General features: G+C 53.9%; 2 protein-coding genes across 4 annotated transcripts in view; both read left to right on the top strand.

The window, feature by feature from the left end:
* Positions 1–1077: 1077 nt before the first annotated feature.
* Positions 1078–8497, top strand: RPL22 (ribosomal protein L22). The gene is made up of 4 exons (XM_045475452.1): positions 1078–1190; positions 2982–3086; positions 5482–5606; positions 8296–8497. Exons 1-4 carry the CDS (start codon positions 1179–1181, stop codon positions 8438–8440), a joined length of 387 nt encoding a protein of 128 aa, XP_045331408.1. The 5' UTR covers positions 1078–1178; the 3' UTR covers positions 8441–8497.
* A 6290-nt stretch (positions 8498–14787) lies between these two features.
* Positions 14788–21385, top strand: part of CHD5 (chromodomain helicase DNA binding protein 5) — a 63805-nt gene continuing 57207 nt past the window's right edge. Inside the window, exon 1 of one of the 3 annotated variants that reach the window (XM_045475425.1) lies at positions 14788–15006. In XM_045475425.1, the coding sequence (XP_045331381.1) occupies positions 14928–15006 (79 nt within the window). In that variant the 5' untranslated portion in view covers positions 14788–14927. Of the gene's footprint in view, positions 15007–18158; positions 18242–21385 lie in introns of those variants that run through there. The other 2 variants (XM_045475424.1, XM_045475426.1) reach the window with 2 other exon arrangements.

Genomic DNA, 21385 nt, shown 5'->3' with positions numbered 1-21385 from the left:
TCTCTCTGCCCTTCCCCCACTTGCACATTCTCTCTCAAAAGGAAATGAACATTAAAAAAAAAAAAAAAAAAAGAATAAAAGGGTGGGTTTGGTACGTGGTTAACTGGCACAACAGGCCTGAGTTTAAACCTAGACCAGTCACCAGGCAGTGTACTGTGTTTCCTCCAGCCCTTGTAAGCCAGGATGGGATTTCTGCCAGGGGAGGCCACTGCAGCCAGGTGGAAGGGAGAGGAGGATGTATGCAGCTGGGTGATTACAACGAAGGACCCTAGGATGTAACTGGTGAGGACAAGAGGGGGGTGAGGGTGGGTGGAAAGCAGTCCTGTCAATGGATCTTAGTTCGGGGGTTGAAGATCCCTGCTACTCAGCTTGGGGTGCATAGACCACCACCGGCAGCAGCATCTTCTGGGAGTTTGTGGGAAATGCACAATCTCAAACCAGTGAGACCCACTGAATTGGAATCTGCATTTTGAGGAGATCCCCAGGTGATTCCTGTCTACGTGCCAGTTTGAGAAGTGTTGGCACAAGAATTTTTGGAACTGGGAAACTAGAAGGCACGCGCTGGAAAGCTAGGTGGTGATGATCGGAGGGTGGGCGGCTTGTATTTGAGATGGCGAAGGGGTCAAACTGGAGAGTGTACCTGACTGCAGCATGGAGGGCTAGCCCTGGGAGACACAGCCCCTGGGCACCAGCTTCAAGGCTGGGCACTTCAAGTAGGAAGAAGCCAAAGTGCTCTTGGGCATTAGGACCCCAGGACCAGAAAGGCCTCAACTCCCCAAGTTGGTGGGTTCTACTCCCATACCACTAGCTGGTGATTTATGGGTTAGTGAATTTCCTTATTTCTTTTCTCTTTCCAAAACTTTCAAAAGTAGAGCGAACCCTCTATTTCTCTTTGGGCTCATCCAGTCTAGCTCCCCCCTCCGATCATTTGCAGAGGGACAGGCCACCGGGCCTCCTTCCTCAGCACGCCCCCACCCCAGCCCAAGGCCTGCGATAGGACGGGCTTTGCATTCAGGGAAAAGCAATCGCTCCCCGATCGTACAAAACAGGGCGAAATCGCGGCGGCCGAGGGGCGTGGCCGAGCGATTGGTACGGCCTGAGTCCTGCGTGCTCTGCGCGCTGCGAGCTCTTTGCGTCTGCGTAGAGCGCCCACCTCCCTTTCTGCCTCCGCTGCCGCCATGGCGCCCGTGGTTAGTATGGCTCCGCGCGAGGCCTCCGCTCTGGGGCAAGCACGTGGGCTTCGCTGGCCCGGCTCCTGCCCGGCTCGCGCGGGACGGCGCTCTGCAGAGCCCGGCCGAGGCTGGGCTGGCAGGCCGGCGGGAGCGGGCCAGGGCCGCCCCGGGCCCAGCACGTTGTGGGCGGAGGAGGCCGCGGCCTGGGGCGCGAGAGGAGCCCCGGAGTTCGCGGAGCCCGCGGCTCGGGCTCGGGCTCGGGCCCCTGTCTGCGGCCAGCCGGGAGCTGGGGCGCCCAGGCTACAGCCTGGGCCGGCCAGGGCCCTGGGGAGCCCGGCTGGCGTGAGGCAGCCAGGGTCTGGGCCTGGTTACCTGGGCGGAGGGCGGGGAAGAGGAAGGGGACCTGCCACTCTCGGGAGTCGCATATCCGGGTAACCTACACCCGGGACTTGGAGACGAGTGGGAATGTCCACGGAAGGTGTCAGGCCGGCTTGCTTTCAGAGAGGGGCCTGGGTTTGAGGACCCTTGTAGTGTTCATGGAGGAAGCAGTTCCTCAGGGCGCACCTGTAGAGACTTTTTTTTTTTGGTCGAGGGCAGGGCCCACCTCCATTCAGCCCCGGCCGGGCTGGGACCGGCCGTGTGGCGCCCTCGTGTCACTCGGCCTGCAGCTCGCCCTCCTCACATGTTGCCTCGAGCAAGTCGTTTTCCTGCCTCCCTTTTGTTGGGACACCGTTAACATTTTCGGCTTACCTACTCTTTTCTGCCGGGGCAGGCTTTTAATACCTCTCTGCATTTGTATGCCTTTGATTTAAAACCTTGATGGGAGGTGTGGATCCCATTGTGGGTAGGTCTTTTACTTGCTGATGGTGTATGTCCGGGACTGGATCTTAAAGCATCCCTTTAGGTTACCGGGAAGAGATGTCTTAAAGAGAAATCCGTGGTTTTTGGAGTAGCTAAAATGTTGGACAAGTTGAGCCAGTCAAATGGTCGATGAAATTTTTTTAAACGTGAAGGGGGACCAGGTGTGTTCTTGGAAAAGTCTTTTTAGAGTCTGTAAAACTTTTAGAGTGGAACTGCAAGTAATTAGGTAAGGTCGTACAGGTGCTTTTCTTAGTGATGTTGGAGTTTGCAGAGGGAGAAGACTGAGCTTTGTGAGAGTAAAGGGACTGGATCCTTGCAGGATGTGCTCAGACTGATGATTTAAATCAAAACCTAGAAATCGACAGTAGTGTTGTAATTAGAACCAAAGTTTGAGTCTTTCTTGTCCCTGCTGGGGTGGATGCGCTGCTGGGACGTGCAGTTCCCACTGTGGTTTTCAAGAAGGTAGGTGAGCAGTTAAACGGATCAGGACCCTAATCTGGAGAGTTAGGACAAGTACTCATTTCAGATTCGATTTGTCTTAGATATGCAAGGCATATCTTGTATGCTTGCCCTAGCCCTGGAATAAAGTATGCACTGTTTCTTGAAACTGTATTTCTCAAGTTTTATGGTAAAGAAAATGTTCCTTTTATTGTGGTTCATAAGGTAACAGACTTTTCATGCCCAGAGAGACGGGGGAGGCAGAGTGCTAGAATTTTCCCCTCAAAAGGGCATGACTCCTGGCCCCTAAGCTTACAGAGCAGCCTTCTGGGTATCACTCCTCAGGGCAGGTCTCTTGCGACCCCGCAAGCAAGCGAGCACAGCTTCACGGATTTTGGATTTGTGTGGGCTTTTCCATCTCAGGCATTTTTGGTTCCGTTATGTTTTTGGTGGTTGGGGGGAGGGGCATACCGGTTGTGCCTTCATCTGTGTATCGTTTGCGCACCTTAGAAAAAGCTTGTGGCGAAGGGGGGCAAAAAAAAGAAGCAAGTTCTGAAGTTTACTCTGGACTGCACCCACCCTGTAGAAGACGGAATCATGGATGCTGCCAATTTCGTAAGTGACACCCTTGCTGCCACTCAGCACAGGGAGGGACCTTCTGAGATGTTGCCGAGAAAACCTGCTGGAGCACGTTTCTGTTCTCCTGCTCGTGGGCATCTCTGGTTCTGACTCCACACACAGCCCGGAAGTTGGTCTAGTTACTTGTTTTTAAGTCTCGCTTTCTTTCGTGTGTATCGGTGGTGAGGAGTAAACATCAATGCTAGGGAACTGCCTCAGTTTCTTTTGCCTCTTTCCTTTTGTTTCCAGAAGTGGTTTTATTTACTCCCGAGTTCCCAGGAAACTCCAACTCCACTGGATCCAGTACCCGCTTGGCACCTTGGTGTGTTGAAGCATAAGCACTGGGCCCTGATCGCACAGAGTAAGGGGCTGTCTCCACCCGGCCTGACTGCTGGGCTATGGGTATTGGACAGATGGCAGCGTTTCTTTGGGCTTTCCTTTTTATTAGATATCAGGGCTTCCGTGTTTACATTAAAATATCCTCTTTGCTGATTTGTAATTGGAGCTTGTTTTTTTTTCCATATCCCGCTTTGTGTCGATATTTTACCCCACGTATTTGGCCCTAGAAAAATTAACCTCATTGCCATATTTTGACTGTGCAGTGTGGCAGTTTACTCTTTACCTGTTTGGTAGCCGTGTCTGGGGAATTCAGACTTATTTATTTATTTATTTATTTACTTACTTACTTATTTTTGAGAGAGAGAAAACGTACCTGTGAGCAGGGGAGGGGCAGAGAGGGTGTGTGTGGGGGGGGGGGAGACAGGATCCAAAGCAGGTTCTACGCTGTCAGCACAGAGCCCGACGCGGGGCTCGAACTCACAACCCGAGAGATCATGACCTGAGCCGAAGTCAGACGCTTAAGCCACTGAGCCACCCGGGCGTCCCAGAATTCATACTTCTTGTGCAGAGGCTCTTAAATTCCCATTTGCTCTTCTCTTTGCCAAAAGATAATGTTACAACAAGAATAATTTTCAGGTGAAAAAATCTAGAGATTCAGCCTATGGCCACTAATAACAGTGAATGCCCGTAACTTCTTGCGTGTCCCTGCCTTGTGTGATGTGATGCCTTTTGTGTCTCTGTTGCTGTGGGAAGTCCCTTAATTGGCTCCTCAGTCTCTGTGTAACAACGTTACTTTTCTCTTCTCTGTGGCCACCTTTCCCTCCTAACCTTTGTGGCCTCTTCCAGCTTGTGTCTGTGTTAGCCCTTCCCTGGCATCGCTTCCCTCTCCCTGCCTTTACACTGACTTGTGTGTAATTGTTTTTCCTTCTAGAACCTTCTTAGGATAAAAAAACAAACTTGAGTCTAAGATGCAGAAATCAAGATTTCTGACTTAGTCACTCTATTCTGTCCTCAGTTAATGTACAGTGTATTGGAGTATGTATGTATGTATTTTAAAATTTATTTTTGAGAGAGTGCATGTGTGCATGCTGGGCAGAGACAGGAGGAGACAATCCCAAGCAGGCTCCACGCCATCAGAGCAGAGCCCGATGTGGGTCTCTAACCCATGAAACATGAGATCATGACCCAAACTGACATCAAGGGTCACTCAACTGACTGAGCTGTCCAGGCACCCCCCCCCCCCCCCCCACCTTGGAGTTTTTAAATAGAGGATTGTAGGGATTTGGGGCTGGAGGGATTTCATATCATTTGTAACAGCAAGAGAACCAGAGTTGTCCCTTTTTTTTTTTTTTTTTTTTTAAAGAGGTAGGCTCTAAGCCCAATGTGGGTCTTGACCCCACAACCAAGAGTTGCACACTCCACTGACTGAGCCAGCCAGGCACCCCCGGAGTCCTCCTTTTTGACCAAGACCCCTGAATTCACCCCATGGAGGTGGGTCCCAGGCTTCCAAGGGGTTTTGCCAAGAGTGCCGTTTCTGGGCTCCTGGGCTGTTGCCCTTCTGCTGTGCCATGCAGACGGCCCCTGAGCTGATGTAGAGTTGTTTTGGTCTGTGTTGTTTTGCTCCTACTACTAGGTTGAAGACTGACTTATTTCCTCTCATGGTACTGAGAGCAGTGTTTTATACTCCTTAGATTCAGAATTGTCTGTACTTTGTAACAGTTCGGCCCTAGGTTTCCTGTCTATTCTTTACTTTTGACTCATCAGTCAAGCCTTTTGTGTAGAGGCACATTTGTTTGACCTTGTGTGGAAGCAGTCACGTGTGTTCATGCGGGGATGTTTTCATGCTCCACGTGTAAATAAAGTTGAGTAGTGCTGTCTTCTAATTTCCATTCTTAGATTTCAGACCTCATATTAATAGCTAAATATGTGCTGTAATTTTTTTTTTTTTTTTGAAGACAACATAGGAGAAACAAGTCTTCATCCAGTATTAAGAGCATAAAACAAGTGGGCAAAGCTGTCGCTTCACTATTGATCGATTTGACGATTTCCACAGGAGCAGTTTCTTCAAGAGAGAATTAAAGTGAATGGAAAAGCCGGGAATCTTGGTGGAGGGGTTGTAACCATCGAACGGAGCAAGAGCAAGATTACGGTCACTTCTGAGGTGCCTTTTTCCAAAAGGTATGGGACAGAAAAGTGCTACCTGCCAGCCTCCCATCTCTGAGTCCCGCCCCCCCCCCCCCCCCCCCATTTGTTTTTTGCTTGCATCCCTTAATTCCTGGAACAGGGTCCAGTGCAAGGAGGCACTGAACCTCATGAACCCCATGTTCCTGTGGGGGTTGAAAGCATTCAATTTTTGGTAGTTTTAAAAATTTTGTGTTTCACGGGCTCACGTATTTCAAGCAATAAAGATGCTCAGACTTGCTTAGACAGTACTGAAAATGAGAATATTGCCTCCTTTCCCTGTAGATCAGTGGAGAGCTTTCGTTTTTATTTTATTGAGGTATAGTTGACAGGCAGTGTTGTACTGGGCTCAGGTGCACAGCACAGCCATAGGACAGTTCTCTACCTTCTTCGGTGTTCACGATCAGTGTGCTTTCATTTTTAATTCTACTTTTAGTTCCCTGTAAGTGCCAGTATCGTTGGCTGAGGACTCCGAGATCTCAGTTTAGACTGAAGCCATTGTGGGCCCATTTTTCTAAGTCGGAGACCCCAGTTCGCTTGTCCTGTAGTATTGTATGGTGGTTGTAAGGAATTGAACCGGTTTATACCTAGCTCCTAGCCCAGAGCCTGGCATGTTCTTAGGAGCTTTCAATCAGACTAAATCAAGTAATGGGAAATTTGAAGGTGTGTTAGGACAAATTTGGTATAATTCAGCTTTTGCTTTTAGCTTTAATTATTATCAGTCAAGAGGTGACTTCCTACTCTGCCTGGTTCAGTTATTTGTGCAGAAGGAGATTTTTTTTTTTTTTTAATGTTTGTTTGTTTATTTTTGAGAAAGAGCACAAGCAGGGGAAGAGCAGAGAGACAGGGAGACACAGAATCCAAAGCAGGCTCCAGGCTCTGAGCTGTCAGCACAGAGCCTGACGTGGGGCTCGACTCACAAACTGTGAGACTAGGACCCGAGCCAAAGTTGGACGCTTAACCGACTGAGCCACCCGGGCACCCCCAGAAGGAGATTTGATAACACGAGAGATGGGTGCAACCATAGGGCCTCCAGGCCGTACAAAGCCTGCAACACACTGGGCTCTTGCAGAGCTCCTGGGGGTGATGCTATGATCTGTGACCTGTCCCCAACGTTTACCAGGCTGGCTGTGAGAATGGCTCCTGACACCTTTTCCATTTGCACAGATTGTTCATCCCCAGTGCAGGAGGACAGGGGCCCTGTCTTCGTTGCTTTCCTTTCTGGATGGTAATAGTTTTCTTGAAGTGTTCTAGGTATTCCTAATCTAGGACTTTTTCTTGTTTTTGCACTTCTGTAGCTTTTTACCTAGTTTTCCAATATCCTATTATAAGAAAAGGAAAAAGAAAAAATTTTTTTTAATTTTTATTTATATTGAGAGAGAGCGTGTGTGCACATGCACGAGTGGGGGAGGGGCAGAAAGAGGAGAATCCCAAGCGGGCTCTGCCTTCACAGTGGAGGTCCTCACCTGAGCCGAAATCAAGAGTCGGACACTTACTAACTCAGCCACCCAGGCGGTTTAATTTAAAAATTATGAAAAATTTGAAGCCACCTGGACTTTCAAGTTAAGCACCTCACCTGAATACAATATGGTAGAAACAGTAAATGGCAGAAAAGAATACTTTTTAGATGGAACGACCAAATTGATTTATTTTTATGTAGGGGAAAGTGGATAGGATTGAACTGAGATCTTCACATCTTTGTGAAGATTGCTTTGTTGGCGTAAGTAATGCTGTTGAGCGGTACTCATTTCCTGGAGGTGGTGAGTTTGTTGGTTCGTTCCTATCTGGGTCCTTGCCGGTCTGCCTGTGTGTCTCACGTAGTCCTTGTGACAGCCTGAAGAGATGGTAAGTATCAGGAGTCTCATTTCATGGAGGGGGACAGCGGGCTTGGAAAGGTTAATTCGCCCAGCCGGGACTTAGTTTGGTGTTCTTCTCCTTTTGGGTTTGGGAAGATGCCCGAGGGCCTCCTAAGTAAACAAGTGAGAGAAGAAACACGATTGCAGGCTTTGGGCAGTTGGGATGTTGAGCACAGAAGCCAGTTGCTGCCTTTATAAAAATAGCCAGTTTTTTAAGCAGTTTGCTGTGGTGACTGCTTAGCTGTCCCCCAGGCCACGCCAGCAGTCAGGCTGACAGGTTGAAAGGACTGAGTGCCGTCACTTGCAGAGGCAGAGCAAGGGCAGTGGCAGGGTGGCGTCCTGTTTCCCAGGAGTTGGGTGGTGAGCATCTCCTGGCGGGAGCGAGTGTGTGTGACAGACAATCCCCGTCATCCGAACAACCTCAGAAGGAGGTTAGAATCCGTGAGGTGAGATGCGGGAAGTACTTGGAGCTCATTAGAAACCCAGTGATTTCTCCGTAAAAGGTACTAAGATCAGGTACTTAACTGTGTCATTACTACCATGGTATCTTCTCCAGTGGTCACTAAGAACCACTTCATAGGCGTTTTGCTGTGTTTAACCGACAACTGTGACCTCTCCTTGTCTGTCCTCATTTTTATTGCCAGTGTAGATGAAATGTGGCTGATGCTTGTTTTAGAACCTTGGCTGGGTCTATCGGCCTTACCTTTGCCCTCTTTGGATGCTGGGAGAACACCCTGAATGGTGATGGTTTGAATGCACAGGTTTTATACAAGTGACTGTTGGAGATGCCGGAGCCCTGTGGTGAGTTCTCAAGTGTTCTCTCTCTGCAGGTATTTGAAATATCTCACCAAAAAATATTTGAAGAAGAATAATCTACGTGATTGGTTGCGCGTAGTTGCTAACAGCAAAGAGAGTTACGAATTGCGTTACTTCCAGATAAACCAAGATGAGGAAGAGGAGGAAGATGAGGATTAAAACTCCTTTATCTGAAATATTTTGTATGAGTTCTTCAATAAAACTTGGGAACCAAAATGGTGGTTTTCCTTGTATCACTGCAGTGTGGATTGACCAGAAAATTGGAAATCATAGTAAAAGGGCTTCTTCATTTGGGCTGCCATTCACTTATTTGTAATTAGACTTTTTTTTTCCTGCTTAAAAACTTTAGTTATTGTGGTAATAATACCAAAATAGAAATAACCTCCTTTAAGGGAACTGCCCGTGAACTGACCTTGAGCAGGTGGTTAAAGGGTGTGGAGGTGTGTGCACTTCAGTTAGTCACTATTTTACTTCAAAAGGTGTGACCGTTTTACCTGGTGCTTTTCTTAAAAGATTCAGGTATACAAACATTGGGACGTCTAATCCACTGAGAGCAAAACCAGTGATTCTCTGAGGTTTGCTTCCTGCAGGAACAGGGCAGCGTCGATAAAAATGCAAGGTTCTGGGGCATTTACTTCATCTTTTGATTACAAATTACTCGATGCACACAATTATATGTACATCCTTTTTCTTCCTGTAGAAATAGGATGTCCTTTTCCACCGCTGCGTATTCTCCTCTTCAGGAAAGAATTTGGAGAGTGCTTATAAAAGTCCCAGGTTTTAAAAGTAAAAGTGCACAAAAATGAATTTGTAAATAAAAACTGTTCCCACAACTCTTTGCAACAAACTGTCCCTTTGGCCCCCAGCAGGGGGAGCTGGAGCTGAGCGGTGGTAGAGCTTCCAGAGATGGACCTGTGCATCTGGCCGGGATTGGAGCCTTGTCACGGGGGTGGGGCGCGAAGGAGAAGCGATTGTGAGACAGTTCATGCCGAGGAGACGGGGAAACACGTGTGGACGTGCCAAGGGAATGGTCACTTCTGAGCCACCTAGGCCGTGCCTGGATTTAATGTCCAGTCCTACAAACTTGCATTAAGCAGGACCAGACTGAAAGTGGGATTTCGTTGCCTTGTGTGCAGAGGCCGGAGATCTGAGCAAGGTTATTAAGTTGTAAAGATGTGTCTGTCGTTGCCAACTGAGAATCCAGAGTATTTGGGAGTGACTTTGAAAAGAGACCCTGATGCCTTATGGTGCCCTTCTAAAATCTAAACAATTCTGCAGAAATGTCTGCATTGTCTTAAAACTACAGTGTAAAATGTCCTTAAAGATATTCCCTCAGCTAATTTCCACACCTGACATTCTTGGGCTCTGCTGGTTGGGGAGCTGGAAATTAGAGTCCTACCTTTGCTCCAATTTAACATTTGGTGCTCCTTGGATTGAATTTAACATGTTGCATCTTTGCAGTTTCATTTGTGGTAAAGGCTCTAGCATTTTCTATTTCTATGCAAATTTCGTGAAGCAGAATTGTTTGCATGTGTGAAGGCGAGGTTTCTTTCTGATGTAACTGAGGCATCAGCTGGGTTTTGGCCACAGTCCCTACCATGATCTGTCCCTACCGTGATCGTGATCGTTAACTGTTAGTAAGTTTATGACCTGGGTTTGCAAATTGTACTTGTTTGTTGCATTGATGTTCGCCTGTAGTGATTCTTAGTTTGGTTGTAAAAAATTAACCCTGGGCTAAAATTAGCATATATAGTTTTTTTTTTTTCCCCAAACTGCTCCCAAATTTTAAAACTTGTAATAAAATTGAAACTCATTGGTTTTTCTATGCCTTTTTGAACTCTTGTAATTGAGTTTTGATCACATTTTATATTAAAGTGGCTAACACATGGCTACTATTACTGTGCAAGCCTTTTTTTTTTTTTTTTTTTAAGGATTGGCATGTTAATCTATTTAGCAACAGATTGTTTTTCCTGCTAATTGCTGTACCAACAATGACCTTGGTCTTCATTAAGCTTGAGAAGAAAATGTGTCCTTTATTTCCATTTTCTTTACCTCAGCTGTGCCTCGGTGAGAGTCTGGAGTTGGTCGTGACCCAACTCTCCGGGTCAGATCCAGAGCCGAGAGAATAAATTTGCAAACGACTTTTTCTGATGGAGGATATGTCATGGGAACCTGAATCACTACGCCCGTTACGCCAGCTGTGTCCAGACCACCTTTAGACCACTTTCCTTTTCATCTCTTGACTGATGACCCACCTGCTCCATGGGAAATACAGCCCAGGAATGGGGGGGGAGGGGGGTCACGGAGAGTTTCAGGCCAAGATTTTCGTTCATAAAAGCAACGGAATAGGAAGCTGGCACAATCCTGTTCTTAGCTGATTCTGGTCACCAGTACCATTTCTGGGCTAAAGGTGGAGTATTTGGTTTTCTTTCAAAAGCGTCAGTGACACCCACCTTTTCCTGTGAGTTTCAGTGGTTAAAGGTGCTTTTTTTCTGAGTAGTGTTCTCTTCCTATCTTTTTGGGAAGAACCAAGTATTGAGATACCCGGACCCTAACTTCACCAGTGGCTCCTGGCAGGCGGAAACAACTTGTGCGTAAGACATGGAACAAAGTGGGGGAGTTTGGTCACACCAAATACTTTTAAAGACAAACTGATCAAAATTATGGAATGTTCTGGGGGCATTTAGACCACAGCCTTTTCAGAGGATACTTGATGACCTGGGAGGTGAGCAGGAGTCCAGTGAGGTGATAGACTGGCCTGTCCCCTGGTTGTCACCTTAACCTCAGGAGAGCCTAGAAATTGGCTTTGGCAACCTGGCTTTCACTTCCTTCCTCCTGCTGCCACAGTCCTTCCCGTGGCTTTGCTCCAAGCTTATCCAGCGTTGGAAGCAGAGTGTGGTGCTGGCCGCTCCCTTTGAGGGGGGGCATACACCTAGGATGTGTGGGTCATTGGCCAGATGACAGATTCTGCAGTACCATGGGGACATGTCCTCTTGGTAACCCTGGACAGAGAGTGGGGCTGGCCAGAGTCAGAAGCTGGGGAGAGCCTGGGTGGGGTCCTGCTGGAGGTGTTGACTGACTTGTCGGGTGCCTCTTCTTTGGGGTAATAGGTTGTAGAGGTTGCGTCCCTTTCTGGAAGGGAGGAAGGTGAGGAAGAGGCCTGGTGGGTGAGGAGGAGGTGCCGAAGGAAGCCGGTGAAGGGCTGCCTTTTAAAGGATGCCACCATGCTGCTTGTCTCGGGGAGCAAAAACCTAAGAATTTGTAATCTAGACATTTTCCTATCTTGCCTCTCTTTGGGAGGATCTGAGAATTCACATTCTTTTTTTCTAGGCTATTTCTGGCCAAGCTAAAACTGTCTGTTAATGCTGTGCTGACCGGCTGAGTTGGCTGCTACCGTACCTAGAACCCAGAAAGAACCCCTAAGAGATTTAAGTCTTAGACAACCCCTTCCTCCGGCCCAGGGCCAGGGGGCCCAGAAGTCTGCCTTATCGAGAAACAGCCCCAGCAACTCTAAGTGATTTGGGTTCAGGCAGTGCAAGACTCCCGTCTTGAGAAACAGGCTCCAGGTACAAGGGAGACCTTGGTGCATTAGGGACATTTACCCTTCATTTTATTTTTATTTATTGTTTTATTTATGAGGGCGAGAGAGCGTGCACAGGTCGGGGAGGGGCAGAGAGAGAGAGGGACAGAGAGAACCCCAAGCAGGCTGTGCGGTCAGCCCAGAGCCTGGCACAGGGCCGACTGAGCCACCCGGGGGCTCCTGCCATTCATTTTAGAAGACACTGCAATGCCAGCGATGCAGCTCAGCCGCTAAGAGGAGGCCGGGGCAGAACGGCGTGGCTCGCGTGAGGGGTGTAGGGACAGGGGCTTCACGGGGCCGTCAGGTGGTCACAAGTAGGATATGTTGGTAAAGAACTGTCCTCAGGGAGCGCTTGAGAGCCGCCTGTATGAGGAGTCCACGCAGCCCCGGGACGGAGACTGATCGGGGTGTTTGCTGAAAATGCCTCATAAGCAGTATAGTTAAAATGATTTTGATTTTGAATTGTCCCTCAGGTGTAATTCTAGGCTCTCATCAGCCAACAGGAGGACCTTGTCTCCTGAAACCGTAACCTTATGGATAGGCTTATTATTCTCAGAATTGCGGTCTTCATGGAATTGTCACCTTTTCAGGGATTGTTTTTGACATCGGACATTTGTGGTTCATTGTCACGGCTGCTAATAGTTTGACAATAATCGGAGCTCTCCTTTAAATATTCTCGGAGATTTCTAGTCAAAAATCCCTTTGTCTCTGCCATTCCAGTCTTTGCTTAGTTTTGCTTTTGGTGGGTAAGTAACTTGACCGAGCCGCAGCCCTCTGCAAGATGGGATGGCCAGGGGGCTGGGGGAGGTCTAGGAATGTGAGCATTTGGACTCTTCGTTGCCAAATTCGGCAGGTGGAACTGTCCTTGAATGACGTCTTGACTGTCTCAGCCTCGCCTTGGGAATGGGACCCAAGATTAGCGGTGTGTGCCCGAGGTGGGGGCTTTCTGGTGATAGGAGATCCTATAAGCCCACGTTTCTCTCAAGTGGGACAGAGAACCTTTGGAAGGGTCCTGACCTCCTCTGCCATCCGGGAGGGGTTGGGGGCGGGGCTGCTGAGGGGTGGACAGGTTTGATGGTGCTTCGGGCTTTTCCCTGGATAGTTAACATTCCGAAAGACTGGAGGTCTGGAAAGAGCAAGGCAGCCTTGCCAGGGAAAACGGAGGCTGGCTAAAGCATTGGCGATTTGGGGCCTCTGAGCTAGATGCTCAGTGACGTGAAATGCAGCCTTAGACCAGACAAGCCCTTTGCTTTCTTAGCCCAACTCCCTGCTGCCTTTCCCTCTGCCCTTGCAGGCCACCTGCTCTGGGATGCTTCAACCTCCCTCTCTAGTGTGGCTTACAAGTGACCCGGCAGATGAAGGGGATCCCCAGCACCCTGCACTTTGACCCGGGAGGCTGGACAGACCTGCCTGTATCCAGGAATAAATGATGAGGAGCTTTTCTTCAGGGCTTGCTCCCAATTCATTTGGATCGGAAGGGGGAGGAAAAATTGCCTACACATTTTTCCAACTCCCCCGGGCCATCCATCGCCTTCTGGTCACAGCTTGGATTCATGGCTTGGGCTGTGGCCCCCCCCCACCGAGAGGTTTTGCATGGGGGTGCCCTCACCAGGCAGTCACAACTTTCCTGGTTCCCCAAAGGCCCCAGGAAAAAGAGCCCTTTTGTTAATGCCAGCGTGCCAGGGGTTACTGGTCAATCCCTGCCAGGATGGGGCAGGTGTTCAGTCAAGGCCAGAGGGGTTGGTGTGAGAGAGGAGACAACACTACCCCTCTCTCTTGCTTCCCAAGTCAGGCAGATCCGTGGGTCCCTGGCAGCCACATGGGTTTCCAGTGGGTTCCCCCAAACGTGTCTGGCCTGAGGCAGCGAGGTAAGGGTACCCTCCCTTTACTGGCTCTTCTAGGGTTAGAGAACTGACCATCCTAAGGACCGCTGCAACTTTGGCCTTCTCTGAGTAGCTTTTACACCTCCGGCAGCCCAGACTGGCCGCGCTCGTTTAAAATTCCAGCCTTGCTCCCAAGGGCTTCGGCCTTCATGTTCACCTTTAACTGAGGGCTGTTGGCGGCGCCTCCTTCCCGCCCAGCGACAGGTGTCGCTTCTGAGCGGGAGTTTTGGGCACAGAAAACGAAGAGCCGCACCACCCCCAGGGGCTCTGGAGGTGTTTAGACCGGACCTCGCCTGGAGGGGCGTTTTGGAAGAGGGCACGTGGGCGGTGGGAGCGTGGTGCCATGGGGTGAGGGAGGAGCCAGCCTGCATGCATTTTTCTGGAGGAATCGCACCCGGTCTCCAGAGCGACCCTTCCCCAAGTGCGGAACACATTTTTCTTCCGATCTTCCTTCCAAGGGGCCGAGCCAGGTTCTCGGTGCATGTGAGTGGAAGTGCGGGAGCTCGATGCTCGCCGCCCAGGGCACCCCGCCCCTGCGCCCTTGGGGACTCGGAGGGGGGGCGGGGGGGGGGGCAGGGCGCCGTCCCGGGCGGCGGCGACGGTGGTGGCGGATCTTACAGGGGTGCGTGGGGGCGAGTTCCCCGCCTCCCAACGGGCCCGGCTCGCCCGAGTCGCCGCGGCCCGCTCGGCCGTCGGGTCCCTGGGCGCGCGGGCGCCTCGACGGCTCCCCCTGCCGGAGCGCCGGGTGCGCCCCCCTGCACCCGGGGCTCAGGACTAGTCCCCCCAACTTGTTCTCGGCTGTTAACTAGTCGCGCTGCCGGAACGATGGGATGGGGTTGCCACAGCAACAGACTGGACGTCACAATCCGGGCATGTGTGCCGCCCCCCCGCCGTGCCGCCGGCGCTGCCGCCGCCACCCTCGGCCGGCTGCGGGACTCGGGCTGCGGGGCGCGGTGGGCGGAGCGGCCCGGGCTTTGCGGGGAGCGGGGCGAGGGCGGCCGAGAGGAAGGGGGTCGAGACGGGGGGGTGGAGGTTTGGGGGGGTGGGGGGGCAGGCGGCCGCCATCTTCTCGCCGAGGCCGCCTCGCCCGCCGCGCGCGCCCGTCCGGCCGCGCACGGGTTAAGGCTGGCACCGCGCCCGGCGGGAGGGGGGGCGCCCACCTCCCCTCCCCCCCGCGCCGGGCATGCGGGGCCCGCTGGGCACCGAGGAGGAGCTGCCGCGGCTGTTCGCGGACGAGATGGAGAACGAGGACGAGATGTCAGGTGAGCGGGGCGCCGGCTGCGCCCGGGGCCGGGCGGCGCGGGGCGCGGGGCCCGGCGGGGGCCCGGGGCCGGACCGGCGGCGCGCAGGAGGGGAGCCCGGGCCGCGGGGCTGCGCTCCCGCCCTGCTGGCGCCGCGCGGCCAAGGGCGCGGGGCCGGGCGAGCGCCGGGGCGCGGCGCGCGGGCGGGCCAAGGGCGGGGTGCGGTCGGGGGCCCCCGGGCCGCGGCGCGGGCCGGGCGCGGGCGGAGGAGCGCGGGGGGCTGCGCTGGGCGCCCCCGGGCGGGGAGGGGGCGCGGCGCCGCCGGCTCAGCCCCGCGTGCCCTTGAAGGGGGCGGGAATCGCGCTCGGCTCCCGGCGCCGCGCACCCCGCGCTGTGGACCCGCGCCGCGCGCCTCTGGCCTCGGGGGGGCAGGCGGGACCCGGCCGCCACCCGCCTCGGCCCCCTCCCTCCCCGGGGCGCGCTGGGTGGGGCCCGAAGCGGCTCGAGGACCGGCCGTGCTGGGGGACCCGGCGAGCGCCTTGGCTGGGGCGGGCTTCTCCCACCCCTCGGGCCCGCGAGGGCTCCGGGCCGGGGCGCTCGGGCACTGACTGCCGCTCCCCTTTCCCGGCCGTGGGGTGCTGGGGCCGTCGCTCCTAACACTTTGCCCGGGCCGCCGGCGCCTCCAGCCCATCCAGCTTTGGCCACGGGCCTGAAGCCCAGGGCCGCCGCCCCAGCCCTGGCGGGCCCCTCTCAGGGTTCAGCATGAGCAGGGCTTGTGCGTCCGGGGTAACCTTGCTGGATCGTCCTTTAGTTAACTGCTCACCGTTTGTTTGGGACGGTTCTCCCCCTGGCACAGCTGGGCAGGGCCTCACCCTGTCAGCCAGCCTCCCTCCCTCCCTCCCTTTTGGTGGACTCTTCTCAGCTGCCCGGCGCCAAGCCCATGGCCCTTTCTGGGCTCCCGAGAGACTTGGGGGAGGCCCAGGGGCCCTCCCGAGCCCAAGAGTGTGCTTTCTGGCCCCAAGAGTGCCTTGCAGGGAGGGCGGATGGGACATTCTACACGTCGTCGTCGGGTCCCCAGACTCTTGTGTGCAGGGGGCGGGAAGGGGAGGGCCCTGCAAGCAGCAGCTCCCAGGGCTGCTAGGAGGCTTCCTGGAGAGGGGATTCCCACCAGGTGGCCCCGCCCACTGGGGGGGCCTCCTCCCCACCCCCCACTTGTTGGCTTGCTTTAACACAGACTGGGCCCCTACGGGAGCCTGGCCTCGCTCTGCCTTTCAGACTGCCGGCCAAGTTTGCGAAGGGCCTGCCAGCCTTAGGGGAGTAGGGGTGAGGCGGCCCCTTACGGGCGGGGCTGCTTGGACAATCATTGTTTTGCCCCTGGGTGCAAGGAATTACGCCCATTTTCTGGCAGGGACCACAGAGGCCCAGCACAGGCACTGAAACCCCATGGCTGCTTTCTCCCCGGGAGGCGGGCACCTCCCTAAGCTGTCCTCCTCAGTAATTCCCAGCGGTGCTAGGGGCGGGGTCCCTTTGTGGCACTGATGGGGCAGTGGACAGCTGAACTTGCACCAACAGGTCTATTTCCAGGACTTCACGGAAACCCTGGTGGGGGGGGTCCCCTCTTCCCTTTCCCCCCATACTCTGCCTCTTCCTGGTTGTGTTAGGGCTCAGACCGTGGGGACGGTTGATGGGCTCCTGCCTCACTCTGTTTGGGCCAGAGGGGTTGGGTCCCTGTCAGAGTCCCCTGCCCACCACCTGTTCTCCCTGCTTGTGCCCATTGCTCTGGGGCAGGGCGAGGTGGAGGGGTGAGGTGGTCCCCAGGGGCCCTGCAGGGAAGAGGTCCTGCTCTGGGCCCCTCTGGCCTGGGGATTGCAGCCCCGTCTTTCTGCAAGACGTGATGCCCTGCCTGAGCCTTCCCAAGCTCCCAGCTCCCTCTCTGTGTCCCTGGCCCCAGGCACCATCCTGGTCCACTTCGTGGCCTCCTGAGCAGTCCTCCCTGACCGCCCTCCCCTCAGCAGCCGGGGTCACCTTTGTAAGCACAGATCAGACCCAGACTCCCGCTGCTTGGGTAGATCAATGTGCTCCTGGTCTATACCACCTTCGTCTCCCCCCTCATTCCCCTGCCGCAGCCACACTGGGCTGCTGGATGCTTCTGGAACGCCACCTCCAACTCCAGACTCCGTCCTGCCCTTGAGTACTGGCTGTGACCTCTGTCTGACCTGCTCTTTTCTCTGCTCATGGCGGCCTCCTTGCTGGCACGTTAGTCCCAGGATGCGCAAATGTCTCCGCGGGGAGGCCCTCCTTGGGCCTGGCCCAAGCACGGCCCCACCCCTGTCCCTCTCAGGGGCCATTTTATTTTAATTTTATTTTTAATTTTAACGCTTTATTTTCTTGGCCGCACCAGGTTACTTCTGTGTCAGTGGGCTCCCCGTCTCGAGGGCGACTCCTTGGATCACCTGCCGTGCTTGGCATCCGGCACCCTGTGGTCTCAGCGTCTGAGGGCTGGGAGTCCCTAGCTCACGCCTGGCCTCTGGACACGGCGTCGGCTTCAGCCCGGGCCTCGTGTCTCTCCTGAAGTGCCAGCCAGTTGGCCCCCTAGCCCTCCATTACAGCTGCCCCGTGGCCCTCGGCCTGGGCCCATGGTTGTGACCCGCTCGGACCTAGGGCCAGCTGCTTCCAAAACGTCACAGCTTTTGCGGGGAGGAGCCAGTGTGCGGGGCGCAGTGACGCTAATTTTTCAAATCTGCAGCGGTTGGACGCGTCTCTTGTCAAATCTTTCTTCCCATTGTGCCTCACCTTCCCCTCCCCCTCAGCCGTGTTCTTGTTTCCCACACAGGGCTCTGCGCCACCAGTGCCCTGGCACCGAGGCAGGTGGGCGAGCCTGTGTCCAGGAGGAGGCGGGGCGGGTCCCTGCCTTTCTGGCTCGGGCCCTGGCGGCTGCCACATTCTGCCGGGAGAGCGGAGGGCTCAAGGGTCAGGTGCAGCCTGGCTCTGCTTGTTAGCTGACTGACCCCGGGCAAACTCCCCAGCCCCTGTGCCTCGGTGTCCCCACTTGTGGAATGGGGATATGGCCCTAGCTACCTCATAGAGGGTTATTGTGAGGGCTGGTGAGACAGTGCGCGTGGAACATTTAGGTCACAGTGCCCAGCACATAATAGGTGCCCCATAAACTGTGACCACTGTAATTGGCACCATCCAAAGGGGGGCAGTTGACCTACCTTCCCCGAGGAAATGCTTCTGAGACTTGCACCCTCATCTAGTAAGCTGGGGGGGGGCACGGGGGCCTGGGCTGCAGGAGGGCTGGGAGTGTGAGGCCATGGTGGGGCTGGAGGGAGAGAGGGAGTGGCTCGATGCCCCTGGCCTTTTCCTCTAAAGTTCCCAGCCTGCTCAACCCCAGTCAATCACTTACAGCCAGAGGGGTGGGTTTCTCAGGGCTGGCGAGCCCAGCCTCTCCGCTGGCCAAGCAGTGTGACCACTCTGGCCGCAAAGACACTTGACTGGCCCGTGTCCCCCTGCCCACAGGGCTGACCCCAGTCATGTGAGCATCTTAGGCTTCTTGGAGCCCAGGATCCAAGAAGGAGTGATGGCCATGATTCCCAAGGTTCATACTTTCCTAGCTTACTGCACCCCCCCTGGGGACATGTGGGTTTTGGGGGCCCCACGGAGCCTGTATGTAATACCATTTGCTGGGGGGAGGGAGGGAAAATGACCAGCGTGCTTTGCTCAGTGCCTTGGCCTGTGAGATAGTCACTTCCTTCCGAATTGTCTATCATTTCGTCCGTTTATTCAGTCAGCAGCCCTCCTATTAATCCGCCCACCCATGTGTGCACTTTCCCACCGAGCATCTGTTTATCCAACCATGAAACCAGCCAACCGGCCATACAACCACCACTCACCAGCCAGCCATCCTGCCCACATCATCCATCCATCCTAGCCACTCTCCATCCACCACCCACCACCATCCATCCATCCATCCATCCATCCTACCCATTGTTCATCCATCCATCCATCCATCCATCCTTCCATTCATGTATCTGTCCATCCATCCATCCACCATCCATTCATGTATCTGTCCATCCTTCATCTATCCATCCATCCATCCATCCTATCCATTCTCCATCCACCATCTATCCATCCATCCCTCCTACCCATTGTTCATCCATCCATCCATCCATCCATCCATCCATCCTTCCATTCATGTATCTGTCCATCCATCCATCCATCCATCCATCCTACCCATTCTCCATCCACCATCTATCCATCCATCCCTCCTACCCATTGTTCATCCATCCATCCATCCTATCTATTCTCCATCCACCATCTATTCATCTGTCCATCCAGCCATCATCTGCCCATCTATCAATCCGTCTGTCTATCCATCATCTAGCCATCCATCCATCCTACCCACTCTCCATCCACTATCCATCCGTCCATCCACCATCCACCATCTATTCACCCATCCATCCTACCCATCCATCCATCCATCCATCCATCCGCAATCCATCTGCTTGTCCATCCTTCATCCATCCATCTGCCTCCCCAACATAGATTTATTGAATATCTTCTCTGAACACAGTATGTGGTATCTAACTTTCTGGGGCTTTTGCAGGTAAAACTTTTGAGACTTTCTGCCTTGCCTTTGGCTGTGTCCTTATTTCTCTCTCCCTGTCTCTTTTTCCCACTCTGTCCCCATGTCTGTCTCACTGTCTTCGCTGAGTGCTTGCCTGTGCTTCTGTCTCTCTCTGGCTATCCCTCTCTTTCCCTGTTTTGTCCGTGTCTGTCCCTGACCCTCAGGTGCGTCTCTCTAGCCTCTCCCTCCTTGTCTCTCTTTCCTCCTACCTGCCTGTGCTCTGGCTTTGCATGGGGTCCTGTCCCTGCTTGCCCTGGGTCCCTGTCCTCTCTTCTTTGATCTCTTCCTGTCCCCAGTCCCTTAGGGTAAAAGCTTCACCTCTTCCCCCTGCTTGCCTGCCCAGAGTGCTCAGAACTGACACTCTCTTTGATGAGATGCCAGTGAGGTGATGTCTAGGTTTTGGTAAATGTCATAAATAAATTATCAATCCTCTCTTGGACAGGAGTACTGACCCCCTCCCCCCCATTATCAGCAGAGGGCCTGTGGTGTGGGGGTGCTCCAAAGACTGATGGGAACCTTGGTCTTGGTGCCCTGTCCCTTGGCTAGCCTCAGAGTGGCCTTGGGAACCCCTGGCTTGGCAATGCCCAAACTGGAGACCCGCTCTCTGCCACCCGCTTTGGGGCCCCGGGCTCTGCCTGCTGTCACTGAGCACTTACTGTGTGTCTCACGACGTCTAAGTCTCCACCCCATGAGAACGGCGCCGTGAGGCCCATCTAAGGATGAAGAAGAAATAGGTTCATCTGGAAAGGGATTGGGGGCAACCCGCCAGGAAGGGGTGGTAGCTGGAAGCCTGCACTCCCCTGGCCACCAGCTCTTGTCCCCTGCCTGGTGGTGGGTTGGGGGTGGAGAACAGAAGGAGCCTCCTCCCCAAGCCCCAGAGACGATGGTGGACGTTGAGCTGGGTCCCCATCGCTGGCAGATTCGCCTGCCTTTCTGGACCCTGGCAGTGGAGCTTTTGTCCCTGCACCCGGCTTGGGCCCCCGAATCCTTCGACCATCCTCAGATCAGATGACCTAACTTTTCCCTCCATAATCTGATCACCTTGCATTTGCAAAGCTCCCCGGGGGGCTGCGTTCTTGCCCGGAGGAGGGGGCAGGAGCTGGGCAAAGCATAACCCGCTCGGGGGGGGGGTGAGCGTGTGGACCAGCTCTGACCCTGTGGGACCCTGAGGGACACTGTGGGACCTTCCAGACCAAGGGCTGATCTGAGTCACCTTGGTCCCAGGGTGAGGCCCGAGCTTGGCACAAAGGCCTTGCTAAATAAATATGAGGAAAGTCTGAGTTCCGGAGTGGGTGTGGGGGGTTGGGGGAGGCCCCGGTGCCCGGAGAGGGGCCGGGGTGAGGACCACGCATGGTGGTGGGAGCCACCCATCTGAGTTCCTTCCTGGCTCTAGCACCTGCTGGCTGTGAAGCTATGTGGGTAAGTCGTGAGATCTCTGAGCCTCAGTGTCCTCATCTGCAAACGGGGGTAATAATAGTACCATCTCTCAGGATTCCTGTGTGGAGCAGACAAATTGGTTCAAATTAGCACATGTGACCTTCCTCAAGCCCAGTGCAGGTGGCATCAGGTGGCACGTAGTTACTTTCACTGTTATGCCGGGTTACCCCTGAGAACGGCCCACCCAGCTTGCCTGGGCTGCAGCCTTAAATGGCTCAGTGAGGGCAGCCTGGGGGGCACCGGAGCATGTGCCCAGGGAACTGGTGAGAGGGCTGTGGGTGAGCTTAGGAAAAAGCAGCAGATGTACCTCTCTTTGCCCCGCTGTCTCCACCCCGC

This window comes from Leopardus geoffroyi, chromosome C1 (genome assembly GCF_018350155.1).
Source record: "Leopardus geoffroyi isolate Oge1 chromosome C1, O.geoffroyi_Oge1_pat1.0, whole genome shotgun sequence".
In the NCBI taxonomy this organism is placed as follows: domain Eukaryota; kingdom Metazoa; phylum Chordata; class Mammalia; order Carnivora; family Felidae; genus Leopardus; species Leopardus geoffroyi.
This window is presented reverse-complemented; position numbering and strand designations above follow the sequence as displayed.

What these genes read in the sequence shown, in the direction of transcription:
- RPL22 (XM_045475452.1), top strand. An exon ending in TCATGGATGCTGCCAATTTC is followed by an intron (nt 3,087 to 5,481) that starts GTAAGTGACACC and finishes CGATTTCCACAG; the next exon opens with GAGCAGTTTCTTCAAGAGAG. An exon ending in GAGGTGCCTTTTTCCAAAAG is followed by an intron (nt 5,607 to 8,295) that starts GTATGGGACAGA and finishes CTCTCTCTGCAG; the next exon opens with GTATTTGAAATATCTCACCA.